Source organism: Antechinus flavipes, chromosome 1 (assembly GCF_016432865.1).
Source record: "Antechinus flavipes isolate AdamAnt ecotype Samford, QLD, Australia chromosome 1, AdamAnt_v2, whole genome shotgun sequence".
NCBI classification, from domain to species: Eukaryota; Metazoa; Chordata; class Mammalia; order Dasyuromorphia; family Dasyuridae; genus Antechinus; species Antechinus flavipes.
Window position 1 is genome coordinate 81,441,501 of NC_067398.1, and position 20,295 is coordinate 81,461,795.

General features: G+C 43.1%; 1 protein-coding gene across 2 annotated transcripts in view; it reads right to left on the reverse strand.

Moving 5' to 3' along the window:
• Positions 1–1,883: 1,883 nt before the first annotated feature.
• The window catches only part of RAD54L2 (RAD54 like 2), a 90,819-nt gene continuing 72,407 nt past the window's right edge, over positions 1,884–20,295 (reverse strand). The window contains exons 13-21 of one of the 2 annotated variants that reach the window (XM_051985644.1): positions 18,752–18,870; positions 16,785–16,884; positions 15,444–15,649; positions 14,801–14,976; positions 13,667–13,863; positions 9,866–10,062; positions 9,338–9,427; positions 8,379–8,468; positions 1,884–8,000 (exon numbers count right to left, since the gene is read on the reverse strand). In XM_051985644.1, coding sequence (XP_051841604.1) covers positions 7,012–8,000; positions 8,379–8,468; positions 9,338–9,427; positions 9,866–10,062; positions 13,667–13,863; positions 14,801–14,976; positions 15,444–15,649; positions 16,785–16,884; positions 18,752–18,870 — 2,164 coding nt within the window. In that variant the 3' untranslated portion in view covers positions 1,884–7,011. The remainder of the gene's footprint in view (positions 8,001–8,378; positions 8,469–9,337; positions 9,428–9,865; positions 10,063–13,666; positions 13,864–14,800; positions 14,977–15,443; positions 15,650–16,784; positions 16,885–18,751; positions 18,871–20,295) is intronic. The other variant, XM_051985649.1, reaches the window with a different exon arrangement.

Here is a 20,295-nt window from a genome sequence, read left to right on the forward strand (position 1 = left end):
GTAACTAGAGCACGTTCTTAGATCAAGAAGAATGGACTCTGTATCCTATACTAACCAGTTGTGTAATCCCCGTGCAAGTCCCTTAATCTCAGCCTTACCTGTACAGTAAGAGTGGCATGGCGCCTGCCTTACAGGTAGGGGACTGTGAAGATCACTTGAGGCAATATTGCCAAGAGGTTTGCAAACTCTTTTGCCTCTGACTTGAGCCTCCTCATCACCCCATCGGCTCATCTCAAGGGAAGGGGACCCTGGTCCTCCTCTCCCCTTTCCTTTGCCAGGGCACGTTTGAGCTTTTGATCCTCTTCCATCTTCTGGAGCTTGCTTGGTCCATCAAAGCCCGTCCCCTTCTATTGGTTCTGTTCCTGCCAATGTTGTCTCCCCGACATCTGGTTCTTTTTCCATTGCTCAGTGTCTAGAAAAAGCAGTCTTCCTTGGCTGCCTCCACTTTCTCTTCGTGAACTCATGTTCATGTAACCTGGCTTCCTACTCCACCTCCCTCCTGGAAGGAAGTGGTCTCAAAAGCCACAGAACATTTCTAATTGCTCATCGCTTTTCTCCAGCTTCAGCCTCCTTGGCCACCTTCTGACACTGCTGACCACCCCTTCATACCAGCCACATTGGACTAGCTGTTCCCAAACTCTCCATGCCATCTCCCATTTTGATGACTTGGTAAATACCTCCCCATTTCACCTTTGTCTTTTTCTTTCTAAACTCAGCTGTCACTTCCTCTTTAAGGAGGTTTCCCCATCCTTATATCCCCATTCCTCTTCCTACCTCCCCAGAGCATTTTGTGTGGCTCCTTCTCTTGCCACCCATTCCTTACCTTGGATCACACTCATCTATGTATTTCTTCCTTTGGAACGGAGCCCCTATTTTCCTTGTAAACTCATCATTAAAAATAAAAATCACTGTATCTTTAGTACCTAGCACATAGTAGGCATTTAAAGTCCACTGAATGAATGCAGGAAGGAGTATTGGTTCCCTCTAGCAGCTGTGGGTTGGAAAGCCCTTCTCTGTGCCACCTGATCCCTGGGTCACTGGTTAGACCCTCTTAGCAACGAGCTTGGGTTCTCTGGGTCAGACCAGCCGTCTGGAGGGCAGCCCTTTGGCTGTGCCACGCTTTGCCCAGAGCCTCCTGTGGGTTTCCTCTTTCACAGACGAGTCCCAAGAGGAGCCTCCTGCAGAGCTGCCAGAACCTCAGGCTTCTTCCCTCCTGGAGCAGTGAGGGGGAGTTAAGACTTAAGCTTAGAAGGAAGGTCTGGGGGTCCCGAGCAGCACAGGTTCAGGGATATCTTCCAGCTGTTGCTGCCGCCTTGGCTTTTCCCTGCTCACAAAGGGTTTCTTCACAGTCTTTCCCAGTGGGAATCCCACCATTTATAAGCACCGGCCCCTGAAAACCACCAGAGGGCAGCCAGAGCTTCTGAAACCAAGTCTTCCAAATGCCCGCACCCTGGCACCTCCTGCAGCTACCCCAGACCTCGGGAGGGAGTTTTGAGCCCCAAGACTACAGAGCAGTCAGGAGGGCAAGTGCTGCTCCCAGCCAGGCCACTTTCCTCACCTGTGAAGTGAGAGAGGAGTCTGCCTTCTCGCTCTTCATATTCGGGGAGCCTGAGCTTACAGATGCCAGGCTCCCTTCTGGGACCCTGGCCTTGTGCTCCGGCTGAGTCCCTCACTCCTTAGCCCTGCAGTTGGTAGTCACACCCCTCTACATTCACTTTTATGTACTCTCCACAGCTCAGACTCCACTGTCTGATGCCCATGATGTTTTCTGGGAAGCTAGCCAACTAGCCCCTCTTCTCCCCCAACAGGGCTGCCTTCTCTTTGGTGTCCTAGCTTCCAAGCCATTGTCTGTCCAGACAAAACTGATTCCAGAGAGAGCTGCCTCTTTTTTTTTTTTTTTTTATTTTAAATTTTATTTTACAAAAGGAGAAAGAAAACTGATAGGCAGTTATACTGACTTACAATTGTTCTGTTTGCTTTTTTAAAAAAGTGACATGAAACACAAGTAAAAATAAATATGTCATAGAAACGACCAGTTGTCCAGTCTCTGGAGCAGGAGACGTCCTGCCTGACAGAGAGAAGAGGGAAGCACATGATCATTCGTGCGGGCCAGCCGGCCCTGCTACAGAATCTCTTCTTTTTAATCCCCAAAGGCGGACCACAGACTCAGATGGCATCCAAAGGAAAAGAAAACTGAAAACCAAAGCCAGGTACTGGGTCCCAAGTGCCTCCCCGCCCCTATCAGCGGTGTGGCTTTAGTGGTTGTCCAGTACGTTCCCCTCTCTGCCTCCCTTGAACCTGGTCCGCTGATTAGTCCTACCCCACCCACCCTCAGTAGATGGTGCTCATCAATTCAAGTTATAGAAAAAAATGTCAGTCCTGGGGGCCAGGGGCAGGGTTCTTCTAAAGTCTCCCTACCCCCCACGCTGTTCTTATCCTCCTCAGTGCAGTTTAATGAACATGTCCAGATTGGTCAGGCTACGCTCTTACAGCTACTAATGAGTCCTAGGTTACATCACAGTATGAGGTCCTGAGCAATATACTTTTACCCTCAAAACATCATCCTTATGGAAGGACGAAGGAAAGAAAACATGTCACTTCAACTGCTGTAAAGACTAGTCTGCCCCTTCCTAAATTGACAAATTACTTATAGGACTGCTTAAAAAAAAAAAAGGCAGATGTTCACAAAGGCACTGGGCCAAGGCCAGTGGATATCTTGTTCTCATATAGCTGAGTGCCCGAATTTTGGTTTGAGGGGTAGTGATGGTAAAAGTTACAATCTGCTTGGCCAAGAATTTAGTAGTTTTAAGACTCAATTGTCTCTATGGTCTAGGACAAAGTAATGAAATGGGACAGGCACGTCCAGCACTATGCCCTTAGGCAGAAAGAACTGAGACAGCCAGGGTTTAGAAGGATGGAGTGATCTTCCTGATTAATACCCTCAGGACCAGTCCAGGGCTAAAGCCTTGGGTCTGAACTAGGGGCAGATTAAAGCCAAGTCAGAAAGCTTCCCCTCTGATCCTCTGGAGAGACAGAATTCGACCTTAATTGGGTCAGGTGCCTATTTTCAGGGTGTTTCATTCAGACTGGTGACCAAAAGGGGCCAGTTTTCTTCATGGGTATGACTGCATGAGAAGGGAAGGCTTTGCGCACCAAAGAGAGAAGCTGGGTGTTATCAATCACTAAGAGAAATTGATAGGGTATAAGGAGGTCATAGCCATAGGAGGTGAGGAATGAGTTCTTCTCAGATGAAGAGAAGAGAGGAATGTCAGGTACGTATCAGACATTCAATTAAAAGACACACGACTCATGCTCAAATAGTGCATCTTACGTTTGCTATAAACAGGATCCAACAAAAGAACATGGGTTCTTGGCAATGTTCTGCTAAGATTACTTTAAAGGTAAGATCTAGTAGATTCCCACCAAGAGAAATTGCTAGTTTGGTTCACTTTTTCAACCAGGCAGCAACAATGGACTTTTGAAACGTCTAGTTTTTCCCTGATCCATACTCTTAGATGAGGGAAATTTGGAGAGATAATGGATATGGGATATGAATTAGGCATGTGCGGAAATCACCTTGAATTTTTAGCTAGAAAGCAGTGTCTGACTGGGAGTTATGTCTAGCTTAGATGTTACTGGAAACAGTACTCCTATATTTAAGGAGTACAGAATCCAAGTTAAGTCAGAATCGGAAGTATATTTATGGATGGATCTGTTCTGGAACACAGATTTATTCCTTTTCCAATTAATACATGAACCATAAATGTTGGTAACATCTGAACCAATTCAAGACCACAAAGACATTTTAAAAAATGGAAGAGTGTAGTTCAAATCCAAAGTTAGTTTCACTACATTTTTCCTGTGCCCTTATGACGAAGAGCAAAATCTATAAGCAGCAAATCTACAATAAACCAGATGTATATGGTTTCAAAGGCTTAAAAAAGAAAACCCACCCCAACCCATAGATGTGATCAGCCTAAGAATTACCTTGGATACACTACCCTCCTTTTCATTCCATCTTTACTAAACAATCTGGACAGTGAAAGCTACTGCCATTTGTCCCTGCCTTAGCGAAAGCAGGCAAGAATATGATTTTCATGGCCTCCATGACACCATCTGCTTCCCTCACATACATATACACAAACACACATGACAGACATACACAGAAAGGCAGCAGTAAAGACAGGGTTTTGTTTTTTCTAAAAGTCATTATAAAACCCTCAGAAACTCAGATCCCTCAACCATCCCACTTTCCCACAAAATCTACAACTGTAATCATCAAAGAAGGCCGCTTTGAGCAAGACCAGCCTCCCAAAGCTTTGGCCTTCAGTGACGGAGCAGATGTATGTGACTGTGAGAAGTAACCCCTGGTATCACGTGTGAGAGGCGGCAGATAAATACCCCCATTACAGCCAACCCTGTGAAACCATGCATGACCTGACAAATACCAAGGGGTCTTGTACTTCTATAAGCATCAGTTCCCTATCTTGTAGAGGGATCTGTGATCCTGGTCCCTGTGCCAGTTCCACCTCATTAACCTGCCCACCAACTCTAGTGACAAAGTGATGATACAATCAGTGTCAGTGGACATGCAAAGAGGCAGCAGGAAAGACAATCTCCCTCCTCCCAACACATGACTCAAGACCCTTCCTGTTATTGGGCCACCAGCACAGATCAGGTAGTGAATGAACCCTGTGGGTCCAGATTAGTTCCCTTCTACTGTGCCAGTTTAAACCTGAGCCTGCTCCAATGGAGCCCTTCACTGTCAACTCATGGGAAGTGTCTGAAAGAGAAAACACTGGTTTGAACTGCTATTCTTAAATTAATCAAAAATAATTTGCATAGCTAAACTGTAGATCTAAGGCTTCTATGAGTAGCAGAGTTAGGTATGTCTGACAGAATGCCTATGAAAACAGAGAAAACAAGCTCTAAGGTTCCACTTTTGGCATTTTTAGACAACAGTACATACATGTGCACTGGTATATATGCACATACCCCTACCATCCATCTTCTCTTCTTCCCCTTCGGAATTACTCAGCACACCTAGTCCTTTGAATGATGAAAACAGTGTTTGGACAGAAAATTCACAAGAGATCTCAACTCCTGGGATCAGTGTAGTCATAATCTCCTCAAAAAGCTGGGAGGAGACAGAAAAGACCCACTACAAGAACTTGCTGAGGAGACATGGTCATCAGCTCCAGATGTCCCCCGGGAAAGCATGTCAGCCTTCTCACCTCAGCTGTTTACAAAATCTAGTAACTCAAAAACCCAACACCAGTCCTAAGAGAGGCAGTGTTCATACTTAGCTTAGACACTGTCACCAGGAAAAGGTTGAGCCCAGAATGATCAATTGGCTTCTGAAAATGGAAGTTAAACCCCGGGATTCAGAGAAGGGAAGAGATGGTGTTAACTATTCCTTCCCACTGGAAAACAGCCACATCTAGCATATTTGTTAAATGATATACTTTAGGAGCTGGGAATATTTCTTATCCTGAAAGTAAGTTTATGTTCCCCTCTTTCCAAATTTACTATCAACAGTAGACAAACTGTGAGGAACTTCAAGAGCAGCCAATGCTCCAAAGCTTTAAGCTACTTTCCCTTTCTAGGAGTGGAATACACTGGAGGTCTCAAAACCAGGACAAATGTTCCCAACCTTCTCACTTTGCAGCCAATTTCATGTCTCCACACTAATCCTAGGAAATCACCACCTAGAAATGCATTGGTCCTAACTACAGTCTATACTTTGGTCAAATCCTCTAACTTCCATCCAAGACTGATTCCCTGTCCATATAGTATTTCTCACAGACAACCAAAGGGTCAGGGAGACTTTAAAACTCCCCATCCCCATTTGCTTTCTATCTCCCCCCTCCCCCCCCCAACTCCCTCCCCCTAACATAAATGAAAAAAGAAATGAAAACCCCCAATAATAAATAATTGCCTTCATGAAATAAATTAACATGGAGATTTCTAATGGAGGAGGGAACAAAGACATACCACTAGGCCAGGTAGTTGGGGGTTCAGTCTTAATACCACTGAGAAACTCCACACATGGCAGTGAATCTTCCCCTCCCTACCACCCACTCCCTCACAGGATACACACACAGCTTCCCTTCAAGAGGGAAAGCAACAGCTGCCCAGAGACACAGACATGTCAAGGAGAAACACAACCTGGCAATGTGTAATCTTTGTATTTTTCTTCAAATCCTAAAGCAAATGCAGCACTGAGAATCTGCATCTCAGACAGTGGGTCAAACCAGGTCTTCTCAGTCACCTCATATCTAGATGGAATCGTGAAAAGGCAACTCTCCCAACCCTGAGCTGAGTCCCTTCTATTTTACCCACTGTTCAAGCTGGAAAGAAGCCACTACTATTTATTTTACTTAAGAAAAGAAAATTTCAAGTTCTCCCCAGCCCCTATTCCCCAGAACCCTCCCTTCCCCTCCTACCATGCTGTCTCTGTCTCTCTCTCTCTCTCACACACACACACAAAAGCACATCATCTGGCTGAATTCCTGCTCCATCCCTAAGAAATGACCCCATTTCACATGGGGATCTCAGTCTATCCTCCTCTGTCCCTTTTGCCTTTGCTCTCTACCCACCCACCCTGCCCTCCCCAGATCAAGCTAAATCACCTAGTAAGGCAGCTCTCTTGAGAGGGCTCCCAAAAGCCAGAAACTGGATGGAAGCCTCCAGACATAAGCCAGAAGAACTAATCTTCACATGGATTCTCCCATTCAGTCAGGCAGACAGCACAGGTTGGGGAGACAGGGAGAAAGGCAGGATGTTCTATCTCTGGTCCCCAGTCCTCAAACTCCCTCCACTGTAGCAGTCTGGATTTTCTCCTTTCTTGCTAAACATCACAGAACCCCTGATACCTAATGACAGACAGCCCCTGTCTGCCTACTGTTCTCCCTTTCTGGGCCCTATCTTCAGAGCCCCAGTCTTTGCCTTCCAATCCCAATGGGAAGCCCATTGGGGGGGCCAGAGTGAGGTGAAGAGGGATTCCCCCAGCTATTTCCCTGTGATTTCTATCACATCATCGTCCTTGTCCTCGTCTTCATTGGAGCTGCACCCCGCCTCTGAGACCTCGTGGGAGTCAAAATGAGGCACCTGGGACCGTAGGAGACTGCCCGCTGGGTACCCCGAGTGGGGTGACATATAGCCTGGGTAGACTGACATGCCCCGGGCAAGGCTGCTGGGCAGAATGGTGGAGGGAAAGGGTGCAAACATCCTGGGCTCGGGCAGGAGAGACTGTGTGAAGGGGAGTGAGTAGCTAGGCAGCATCCCCGTCACAGAGGGGTTTAGCATGAAGGAGGGGACACTGGCAGTGGCTGAGGTAGCAGCAGAAGAAGAGCTGACTGGGCCAGCTGGCAGGAGGGGGTCAGTAGTCACTGGGAATACCAGCGGGGAGTCTGCCAGCAGATTGGGCAGCTGGTAATAGGAGGAGCCAGTACCCATGTAGAAAGAGTTCCCCGCCTGGGGGGTGAAGGGATGGGTGAGGTTGTGGTTTAAAGAGACTGGTGGCATGGCAAATCCACTGGAAACTGGGTACCCGTGTTCATACGGCTGCACGGGGGCTGGCAGCTGGCACTTTTTGGGCGGCCGGCGGGCTGGCTCCTCTGTGGCAGATGGTGAGGCCGACTTGCGCTTGTTGCCCCGTAAGTCCAGTACTGGGTGCCCATCACTGGGCTGGCTGGTGGCCGGGAGGGAGAGGGCCAGGCAATGGCTCCCTAAGCGAGGCTCAGGCCCTCGAGCCGTCCCAGGGACTGCATTACTGTCTGTAGAGCGGGTTGGGGGACCGGAGGAGACGGGATTGGTGCTAGGCGAGATGTGATGAGTCTCTCGAGCAGCTGCAGCCTCTGCGTACTGCTGCAATTCACTGATGATCTCAGGGCTGTCAGGGGAAATAGGTCTGGCCAGCTCCTCTGTGTTGGGGGGTTTGGGCGATGAGGCACTATGTCTGCCATTGCTTGTGGACTCTAGAGACGGACCCTGGGATCCTGGGAGCAAAACATATCTGGGAGTTAGAGAGGACATGGAGAAACTGACTGTTGCTCAGAGTGCTCAAGCACAAGGTGATCACTCCCCCAAACCCCCACTCCCCAGACTCGAGGGAAGGAGCAGCAGTGGGGTACCTCTAAATCTAAGATCAATGACCTTTGCTGCCTGGTCTCAATTCTTCTAAAAGTCTTCCATGCATACTGAATACCTGTGGTACTCAGGCATCAGGCCCTACTTCTGGGGCAGAGGTCTCTATACCTGAATATGGGGCTAGGTTAGACTCTGACCAGGCTTATTTCTCTTTGGGGATGAAGAGAAAAGAGCCATCAGAGTGTGATTTAGTCCAATAATTAAGAGTAACAGGGTCACACAGGCACCTGAGGCAGCTGTCCGGCGATCATCAGCCTTTGGTTTTCCAGTTGTCCTGATGGCAAAAATCCTCCCATCACTGGTCCGGATATATGTCCCTGAAATGGACAAGAAGGCTAGATAAAAACGCCATGATGTATCCATGACACAAGATGTTTGTGAAGCAGTTAACAGTGCCAGGACCATAGTAGGACCAAATACTTCATAAATAACACGCCTGTTCCTTCCCCCTTCCCCGATTCTATGAAGGCTTCAGGCCAAATTACACTTAACTAGCTATAAGCTATGCAATTAAGCTTCATTTCTTGTCAATGCAACACACTGGGGACAGACAGGGTGTTGGGGCAAGGGTGCGGTGAAATAGAAAACGGTCCAAGCAACTAAAACTCTGCTGCATTAAGACAAAGTCCAGGTCCCACCTCAACTGGCTTGGTGAGGGGGTTTAGGGAAGTCATTTAAACTCTGCACCTATTTGAGTTCCCCACATTCATCACAACTCCAGACCCTATCCCTAACGCTGTTTTACCACCATCACCCACTTCTCAGTCCTCCCCTCGCTGCCAGCGAGAAAGAGAGAGGCCTATGCTCCAAATGCCTTTTTAGTTTTCAGGACTCAGGCTGAACTCTCCAGAGAGCTCTACAAAATGGATAATGCACTGCCCTTTGTACTGTGCCATCAACCTATTTTGGAGGCACATGTATTTCCCCCACTAAGTTCAGCAAGAAATGAAATAAAATTTCCTTGCTAGAACTCTGGGAACCTTTTGGAGTTGATCAAGGTGACCTGATGGGCCTTGCCTGAAATATTCTCCAAACCCAGACTACAATCTTATTCAAACTTTTCATAGCCAAAATTGTTTGCTTTCCTTTAGCCCATCCTATTTCCTTAATTCCCCACATCCTCCCCTAACTTGGGAATGACAATAGCACCAGAGGCAGCTGGTCTACCCAGACCCTAGGCTCTCACCCTTTGTCCCACGGATGATATGAATGCTCTCCCCAGCGCTGATTCTTGCCTGCACATCTGTGGAGCTGTTTGTTCCAGGAATGACAATATCTGGTAGATAAACCAATACCTGAGGTTATAAAGTTATATATCTAGACTAATTCATATTGATGGTTGGGAAAGCTATTTTTTTTCTTCTTGAGGGAAGACGATCACTGCCATAGATGAAACTAACTCTCAAAACCCAGTACTCCCAAGAAGGCTATGTATCTTGACTAATCCCATGCCACATTTTAAAAAATTTTCTAAATTTGAACAGTACTTTATACCACACAAATACTTGATTATGTACCAGCTTGTATTTTTCATTTCATAAATGTGCATAGTGAATCTCAAAGTGGGGAGTGAGTGAAGGATAAAGACGGTTTTCTTACATCCTTTGTAAGACTCAACAAAGGACTGGATACATAGTAAGTACTTAATGCCCGTAGAAGGAAAGCATGAGCCAAACAAAAGGGGCATTCCTGGGATTGTGCCCGAGCCACTGACCTGTAGTAGTAACAATCTTCTGCACAAGGACCCCTGCACGTTGTAAGTAGTTGATGGGGAAGTTAACTGCCGGGTTGGATGCAGAAGCAGAGACGGAGCTGCCCAATGGGACATGCCGGGGCATCATGGGGATGGGGGTGGACTGCACGGGGCGGACACTGGCCACAGGCTTGTCATCGCCTTTCAGGCTTGGCCTCCTGAGAGAAGAAGACGACCCAGAGGTAGTCAACATGAAAGGCTGGTCTTACTCTTGCTTGGCTGAGTTTCAAGAGTCCCTTCTAGATAGGATGCTCTAACTTAGAGGGACAACCTTTGATAAAACAGATTAAGAACCAGAAGACATGAGTCTATGCCTGCCTCTTGCATTAGCTGCTGTGGGGCCTTGATTCATTTGGCCTATTTGAATCTTCAGGCTCCTCAGAAAAAAATAATCCTTACTTTACGGAAGTATTATAATCATCATCCAATGGAATTAATGTGTAAAAGCACTTTGAAAACTACAAAATATTACATAAATACAAAGTGCTTTGCTACATTCCCTGAGCTGATCCTTGGGTACCTGGCTAGAGACATACTCCCTCTGACACCAGAAATTAGGAAAGGAAGAAAAAAAAGCCAGCACTAATATCTTCCAGTTTACCCATCCACAGGGATTTTTTCAGTGTTCAGTAACATCTAACAAGCAAAAGAAAACTACTCCCTAGCCACTCTCTCCTTTGTGGCAGGGGCATAATTGTCCCTGGTAGAACATTTTTTTCATCTGTCCCCACCCTTCCATCTTATTAACTTCCTCATATCTACCTGCTACCCCTCCCTTCCTTCAGCAGGTTAGATCAAGAGACTAGGTTAATGGCAGGTTTTTCATCACATATATTGAACAACTGAGGACACTGTTTTCAACATAGGTACCAATTCAGTTACCAGCCATATCCCAGAGCTCACAATCATTAGGAGGGACTTGCAGTGCCTGGCCAATCCAAAAGGGAAAAGGAAAGAGGGGTAGAACACAGGAAAAGAGGGAGTAGAAAGGGAAAAGAGAAAGAGAAAGAAACTTTCAGAATCAATTTAAGCACTAAGAACTAGATGTTTCTTCTAGAATGACGGAGGCGGGGGGAGGGGAGATGTTAGATGATTTTTAAATCTTTCAAACTCAGGATTCTCACTAAGGAATTTGATCCAGTTTTTTGACTGGATCAAGTAATTACACCTTCAGAGGACACTTAGGAAAAAGTGTGTAAGACATTAAACCATGGATGATAGAGGCTGTTCAAACCACCTCAAATGCTGAGTGGAAATAGGAATTTTTCCACTGACTAATATCTATATATTTTCTTGCATTAATTAGTACTGTAAGAGAATATGAAAAATATTTTTACTGGTTTTCTTCTCTGGGTCAAGGTGTTTTAAGTATGATAGTTGAGCTCTACACTACCTACCTACATAGCAGGTAGTATATCAGAGCTAAAACTCTGGAAGTCATCTAATCTAACTACAATAAAGATGAGGTTGAAAAAATACTTCTAACTTCTTGAATTTAACAAATGGAAAATTTGTTTCCACAAACTATCTAGGGGTATGGGTAATTACATGCTCACCATGCTCAGACACAACACCAAACAGGATAAAATTAATGGACTGATTAAGTAGAGCTTCTTATTCTATCAAAACTGATTACTAGATGGGTTTTTCTGTTACCAAACACAGAGGGACAGCTGAACAACTTCCAAGTTATACAAATGTTTATACTCCTTTGATAGACTAAAAAGAAGATAGGTACTTTCTATTAAAAGTTATAACATGTTAAAGACACTGGCCTTATATAGTCACTGCTGGGTGTGCTGTGGTGTAAATACTGGTACCAGCAGATGTGTCTATAGCTAAAGAAGAACCTCTGCCACAATCACCAGCCTCCTGTCTCAGTGACTGAAGCTCAACAATAGTGGCTTGTGTAACACATCTTGTGTACACATCTGCTTGTGTAATTTGTCATTTAATCATCTTACAATTAAAGTGAGGGGATTGGCACAGAGGGTCTTCTCTTGAAATCTCTTCAGCTCTGGATCTTTGATCCCATGGCCAGCCTGTGTTTTGAGCACTCTCCCTGGAGTCAGGAAGGAGTACCATTCAAATCTGATCTCAGCTTAAGTAGCTATGTCATCCTGGGCAAGTCAACCTCTGTCTCAGTTTTCCAATTTTCCAAATGGGGATAATAGCTCTCCTTGAGGATTATGGTGAGGATTAAAGTACTTAGCTTCAAAGTGCTGGGCACATTGTGCTAGCTGAATATCAGCTATTACTGCAATCACACAGTTTTGACCATTTCTCCTTCACGATGTTTGTTTTAAAAAATGAACACACATGAGAAACTAGACATATTTGTATCCCATGGAAAGTAGCCTAGAGTTGGGGTAGGAAAAGCCTATACCTAGAGTCAGAGGGTGTGGGATGAATTCTCACTTATGGGGAGCAAGTTATGTCTTTTCTTTGGCCCTCAGTTTTGTAGACTGATGTTCATTATGGTCCCTTCCCATCTCTCAACCCTGTGATCACTTCTCCTGTAAAAAATAAACTACAAAACTGAAATAAGCACTACAAAAGAAAAAGCACAATCCCAAACATTTTTTGAATGGATGCAGCTTTTAGCATATCTCATCTTGGTTACACAATATATCACTATTTACCTATTTCAAGCACAAAGGTGAAAACACAAGCAATTTATACTTCTAGATACTTAAGAATTACTCATTTCAAAATATTTAATGGGCATAAAATATATGAGCCGAAGCACAAAGAAGTGATACATTAATGTTTATGCTTCTACATAATTACTCATTTCAAAACATTTAATGGGCATAAAAATATATGAGCCAAAGCAAAAGGAAAAATACATCAATGTACACTTTCTGAAAAACCTTATTATAGGATAGTCATCCACTTAGAAAAAAGGGAAAACACAAAATATATTAAAATTAACAATTTATTTTTAAGTCCCAAATTCTTTTTCTATACAAAGATGTAATGAACGTGGAAAGATGTAATGAACGTGGCTCCAGTTACTTTGTATCTTAGAAATTAATTTGACATTTTTCATGTAAGAAACTTTGAAAATAGCAACAAAAATGTACAAAATGGGTAAAATTCCTGAGCCCATGGATAAGGAGAAAGTCACTATCCTGAATGCATCTATGTAATATACTAAACTGCAAAAATGGGCAGCAGATCTGGTTACTGTAAAGGAAGATGAAAGTTGGGAACCACATTATTGTCTGAAAATGAGAAAAGAAAACAACTGAACTGTATTATAAAGAACCTTAGCAACAGATGTCTGAACAGTTCTAGGAGTTGTGCCCAAGTAAATTAAGTCTGCATACTGTGCTCAGATAGAAACCCTTATATCCAATAACCAGCTTCCCAGCATAGCTCCTGAAAGACTTGCCCTCTTTTAGGCAAACTGCCATTGAGAAGGCAAATTACACCAGTGATATTACATCAGAGTAATAAGGACAGCACATATGTCAAGAAAGGAGTTCCAGTTTCAGCTTCTCACATCAAAAAAAAACTTTGAGCAGAGCACACAAGCTCTGTTTCTTGGGACCCTAGAGGCCAGAAATTCAACAAGCCCTACCTTTCTCCCCCTTGCAATAACATTAGCACAAACTGCTTGAACAATTCTGCTAAATACACGCAGTGTTCTAACAATGAAAAGTGTAATTTTACAAGTTGTTTTGTCTTAATGTTCAAAGAAAGAATATATTAAATCTTGGTTGTAGTTCCGGAAGCCTCTTAGATTAGAACACTTACCAGTTTCTCTGGCTGAAGGCAGGGATACTGGTCAGGCTCTGGTCGCTGGCAGGATAATACTGAGCATAGGAAGGACGCGTATAAGGGACAGATGCCCGCTTCTCCTCTTCATAGCTTTTTTTTGCAGCTTTTTTCTCTGCCTTGGTCAACTTGTGCTCCTTGCGATCCAGGAGCAGCGATTCGTGCTGGAAAGGCTCCTACAGAAGAGGGAGGTTTACACACTTCTTCCTCTGCACACCTACTCAACTGATTCCCAAAGAGCACACAAGTTCCCCACAGTGTAATGTAGCTTATTGTATCAGGAGTGACGCACAGGAAGACTTATGAACTGATGCATGGTGAAGAAAGGACCAGAAACCCTACTCCCCGCTTCCCCCACCCCTCCCCATGATTAAAATATGAATTGAAAGAACACTGAAACAATGCATAACAATCAAGTTTGGTCACAGAGAAAAGGTGAAAAATCTTTCTGCCTTGGCAGAGGCAAGGGACTAAGATTATGACACATTCATTGCACATGCATCAATTCTGTGATGGCAATTTTTTTTGGAGGTTTGGTTTTTTTCCCCCAGGCCTGTGGGGCAAGGAACAAAGAAGATATAACTTTACAAATGAAGATAATATTAAAAAAAAAAGATAATATAAAATGTTTTTTAAAATGAGAGTTAAGCAGCTGGGTCTGTTCTTTCAAAGGTACAAATGAAAAACTGCTTCAAAATAGAAATGAAATTCTGTTTTCTCTACCCATGGCAATTCTGAATAAGAAAAAAATGGATACTTTCTGCCACTATGACCCATACTCCTGGGACACAGGGCAGATGGGGAAAGAAGGAAAATGTTATAGAGGGAGTCCCATTTTTGCTTTCTACACAAACTACCACCACTAGAAAAGCAGCATTAAATCATAAGTTCCCGAGAAAGGAGGGTCTGTGTATTCTCTCTGCTACCCTGAAGCCAAGCACAGTGTCTTATATAAAAGTCAAAGTCAATGTTTGATCATTGTCTGATGAAGCAGATTGCCTTGGAAATAGAGGCTGAAATTTAGAATGAGCATATCCACTCCTCAAGGAGTGTTCTTTTTTAACATATCCTTTCAGAGGAGTTCATACACTAAATAAGGTATATAATACACACCTTGGTGATGAGGTGAGGGTATTTGAGACAGGCAAGCTGTAAGACAGAGTCCTTGATTTTACTCATGTTCAATGCCAGCTGGGCAGAGTCTGGCTCCTCTTCCACAAAATGCAATAGGTTCTCCACCTCCCTCCGAGTAAAGTTTAGTACTGGATTTAAATCATCCACCACTCGATCTGAAAAGGAAAATGACATAAAGTGTGTCAGGGAAGCAAGTTAAGAAATTGATTACAAATGCAAAATCACAGGCTGAAGTAAAAAAATAAGTTTGTTTTTAAATGGCATCAATTCAAGCATATTCTACACTGTAAGACTAGAGCAAAAGGAGGTCCTATTTAGGACCAAGATTGAAGGGAATCCTAAGTCTGAGGAAAGAATCTGAAGAGAAACTCACATGCCAGTATGGCATCAATTGAATATCTCACCATCAATAATTCAACAAATTAAAATCAAAGCCCTGCACAAAAGGGCTTTAAGGCTAAGAAGGTGGTAATACTGTAAAAAAGATGTAGACTTTTAAAGTTCAAAACCAAAATTCCCATGTCCTCCCTTCCCTTCCCCCTACCTTTGACTTCCTTGCATCCTCTGGTTCATGGGTACCATGCTCTTGGTATTCATATGGTACAACTGGGAGGGGACCCACCTGACATGCCCTGTTTGGAAATCTGCCGATCATAGATTTTCTTCTCCAGTGTGTAGTCAGACACCAGGCGGTAGATATGACAAGGCTTCTTCTGCCCATAGCGGTACACCCGGCACACTGCCTGAGCATCATGACAAGGGTTCCAGGAGGCATCAAACACCACAACTCGGTTGGCACCAATCAGATTCACACCCAAGCATCCAGCTCTTAAAAATACAAGTCAACAAGCACCAGGCTCATCTACAGAAGAGTATTCACTTAAAGGAAATTTGCAAATCAGTTTTCATTTTGTTTCTACCACTCACAGCCCTTAAAATGGCATTAATTACTCTTGTCCTGTGGCACTCATATGCCATAACATCCTAGTTCTCTGCTGCACCTCAGGAAAAACCATTGTCAGCATGTTACCGGAATCTGGACTGTCCTTTAATCCTCAAGTCTTTTTGGTCCTTCATTTTCAAAGAGAACAAGTGACATCACAGGTGACATGATGTGCATAAATCGGGTGTAAGTGGAGCAGAGTTGGACAAAACTGTCAGCGCCTTGCGTCAGAACAAATGTCAAGGCCATGGCTGCGGAGGCCTGCCTACGGCCTAAGCATTCCAAAAACCTGCTTCAGCCACCTTCATGGTCACTAGAACAAACTCTTCTCATTCACCCATTCTTTGGAGGGAAGTCTTCACATGCCAGGGCAGACATCCCCATAAATCACCAATAGGTCTGAGGCCTGTGGCTTACCCTGGTTTAGCTGGTTTGCCAAGATGGTTTGCCAAGGCATGGTCACTGCCTGTGTAAGCTTCTTGGAGCCACAAATGCGAGTCAGGTGACTTGGGAAGCCCCACACCAGGAGTGCCAGTCCTCCTGAACACCCTAGACATCTCCCCCCTTTGTAATGGCCAAAGAGAGTCATTGGGTGTGGGTATATGGAATAACATACCACTATTTATTCTAGCAGTCCTTTTAAAACACTTCTATCCATTATCTCATTTGTTAGTGTAAAGCAGGGGAAGCAGATATGGCCATTCTCAAGAGTTTCCTCTGGAATTTAAGAAACTAGATACTTCCATTAGACCTCTCATAAACAGGGAATCATCACAAACAACTGTTCTCTCCCTTCACCACAATCTGTACAGCACCTTCTTTCTTGGCTCTCCAACAAGATGATGTCCTCTTTATATTCTTTTCCTGAATCAAGGACCAAATTACAGACTAAGACAGCTATTTAATAGATGCCCTAATGGTGACCCTTTCAAGCAGAAGTGTTTGAGAAGAGAGTTCAAAAAAGGTTCTATTCACTGCTAAATTGCCTTCAACTGCCACATCCCCCAAGACTCTACTCACCTTGTAGAAAGAAGGAAGAGCCAAACGGAGCTGTTGTTTGGATCATTAAATTGGTTGATAAGACGCTCTCTTTCAGAAGCCGAGGTACTACCATCTAGTCCTGGGAAGAGAAATGGCAAGGACTTTGATGATACACAGCTATCTATTATAAATACACAGAGACTATACAAGATCTTTCCCATCTACCAGAATTTCAGGTACAATCTCATTAATGGACAGATACACTCACCAGGAAGAGACAAGAGAAAATTGTCCTGATGTGCTTTTAAGAATCTTAAGAGTGAAAAGCTAACAAGAAAATAATATTCAGCATAGAACTCACCTATCCAAGAAAAAAAAAAATGCAAAGCCCCCAAGACCCAAAGGTACTCAATGCAAGGTTCCCATCCTCAACCCTAATGTCAAGGCACCTGTTCCCATTGGCTTCCTGAACATAAAATAGACAGTCTCCAAGTTTAAAAAAAAAAAAAAAAAAAAAAAAAGAGCAGGATGTGGTCAAGTGAAGGACACATTAAAAGTTGGCTCAAAGTACTTGACACAAAGCTGTAGGTGTCAAGGCACACAAGAAAAGGAAGGGAAATCAGTATAAGTCTATTTATAAGCTAGAATTACATGGCATTCAGTCCAGAGTCATATTTTGGTGCTGGTTCTAGTGAAATAGATTGGGATCCAGAGGGTCATGGACTCTAATTAATTGGCTCAAGTGTCACATTAATCTTTTCTCTTAGTAAAATGGATAAAATAATGTTGACTTGGGCTGGTAAATTACCAGCACCAGAACTAGGAAGCTCTCTGCAACATATCATGATATTGGTGCAGGACATTATGGGAGAGAAAATTAATCACAGACCAATAAAATATTAGAACAAAGATGTGCAAGAAGATACTTCTAAAAATTGAGGAGCCCTACTTTAGCATCCAAGGTTCTCCATAATTTAGTTCTAACCTTTCTTTCATGCCCTTTTCTCTACTTTTTCCCAAAAGAAATTTACTGGGTTTGCTAGTGCACCCTTATAATCCAAGTTACTGGGGAAAGTGAGGTTGGTGATCTCTTGAGCTCAGAAGTTCTGAGTGACAAGGTTCATGCATCAATATGCTAAGCCCCTGCGAGTTGGAGAGTGGTTAGAGACACCAGCCTGCTAATGTGGTCAGAAATGGAGAAGAAATGTTGTTCAGTAGTAGGATTGGCCTGTAAAAAGTATCTGTACATTTAGGCTGAATGAGATGGAAGGAAGAGGGAGAGAGAAAAGGAAGAAGGAAACGAAGAAAGTTTTACTTCAGTCAAAATAATTTCCTCACTTGTTCATACTATTTTTCCTGCTTCAGACAATTTCCTTTCATAGACTAAGAGGCTTAGAGCTGGGAAAGGATCTTAGCAACTATCTGATTAGACTCCATTTTACAGCTAAGGGACTGAGGTTCAGAGAGCTTAAGAGACTTGCCCCTAAGCTAATACAGGTACTGGCAGAAGGGAGACTTGAATTCAGATCTCTGGACTCAAGTCTAAGGCTATTTCCATTGAAATTGAACTCTGCTCTTTGCCTACCTAATCCCTCTAATTTTTCATAATCCAATGTATTTCGCCTTCTTCCATGAAGACTTCCCTGAATGCCGCCCAGTGATCCCTACCCCACCAATTTCTAGAGTAATCCTTGTCTATATCACTCATGTAATATTTAAATATAATGCCCTCTATGACTAAAACTCTTATGCTCACATTTTTTAATATTAACTAGATTGTAAATCCATTAAGGCCTGGCATTATATTTTATATTCCTTCTGGTTTGTCTCCATAGTATGGTACTTTGCACCATGTTATCTTGCCAATAAATATTATTGATTAATACCTGGACGCGCATGTGAGCATAAAGAAAGATAATGAAGAAGGAGGAAAAAAAAAGGAAAATACCATTCAAACAGATATTCCCCACACTGTTATCTGATCAAACCAAGAGGAATGAACTCACGATAATAGCTGAGGTTTCGAATCCAGTTCTGATCTCCTTGACCATCTGAGCCAGGCAGGCAAGGCATTATTCTCTTGGCCAGGAACTCTTCAATGACAGACAAGGTAGAAAGACTCTGACTGAAGAGAATAACAGGTCATCTCAATAAAATCTGCTAGAAGTCATTTTGTTCCCATGCAAAAAATTCCTCAAAGTTTTTATAGGTGCTCTGTTCTTAAAAATAAATGGACCATCCTAAAACACTAACACAAAAAGATCTCTCAAGCGAGCCCCTTCTCAGCCAAGAATCCATGAATACAGATCATTTTTAAGACTTAAAAATATTAATTTCACATCTGTACAAAATCATCATCTTCAAATCTATAGTGCAGAAACCAAAAAAAAAAAAAAAAATCTCCATCCTTGTTCGTTTGTCTCCTTCTATTTATGCATCATCAAAGAATTCTGCCGTTGGGTATCATGAATGGTAGATGAGTATGCAGACAAATCGGAACTCATTATGGTGCTACAAGCAACCTTGTAAATCTTCAAGGGAAAATAGAAGTCTTACTGCCCTGAAGAAGGTATCTGTCTTTTTCAACTCTGTAATCTACAAAGAGGAGGGGGAGAGGGAGAGGGCAGAATGCTTTTAAAAAACAATGCTACCTTTTTCTTCCCGGGTTATTTATACCTTCTGAATTCAATTCTCCCTGTGCAACAAGAAAACTGTTCGGTTCTGCACACATATATTGTATCTAAGATATACTGCAACCCATTCAACATGTAAAGGACTCTTGCCATCTGGGGGAAGGGGTGGAGGGAGGGAGGGGAAAAATCGGAACAGAAGTGAATGCAAGGGATAATGCTGTAAAAAATTACCCTGGCATGCGTTCTATCAATAAAAAGTTATTTAAAAAAAAAAAACAAAAAAAAACAATGCTACCCAATTTTACACTTATCTGGCACGGATGTGACTCTGCTCAAGACAGATTAAACCAAAAAGCTGATAGTTTACAGTCACATTTAAATAGCTATTGATGTCTGGTTCTATCACTAAATTACACAATAAAATATTTTACCAAATTATGATACAATGCAATGGGAAAAACCTTTAGATTTTAACTGTCACTCTTTCCTCAAAGCCCTTCCTGGGTGGTATTAAGTGCTTCCAAAGATGAATTTGAAGCTGTTAAAAAAGCTGTTTTTAAAAAAAAAAAAAAAAAGCAGGTTAAGTCAGCTTCTATAAGGGCCACTGTGGTCTTCATATCGTCAAGGATAAGTCTTGTTATAGGTGAATAAATGACCCCACCCCCCCTTTAAAATTTTCTTGAGAAATAAAGGTATCGCTGGAGAAATATCCAAATGTCTAAAACTATGGAAAGTTCACAGCTTCTTCTGAAGAATTATAATGATAAAGGTTAGCTCAAAAGAAGAGATGTACAAAGACACTTCCTGCTGCACTTTTGCCGTGATATAAAGGTCTACCAGATGTGGACTATTGCATATAATGTCAGATTTTTTTTCAATGTGTTCATTGGTTGTCCCCCTCTTCCCCCCTTTAAAAA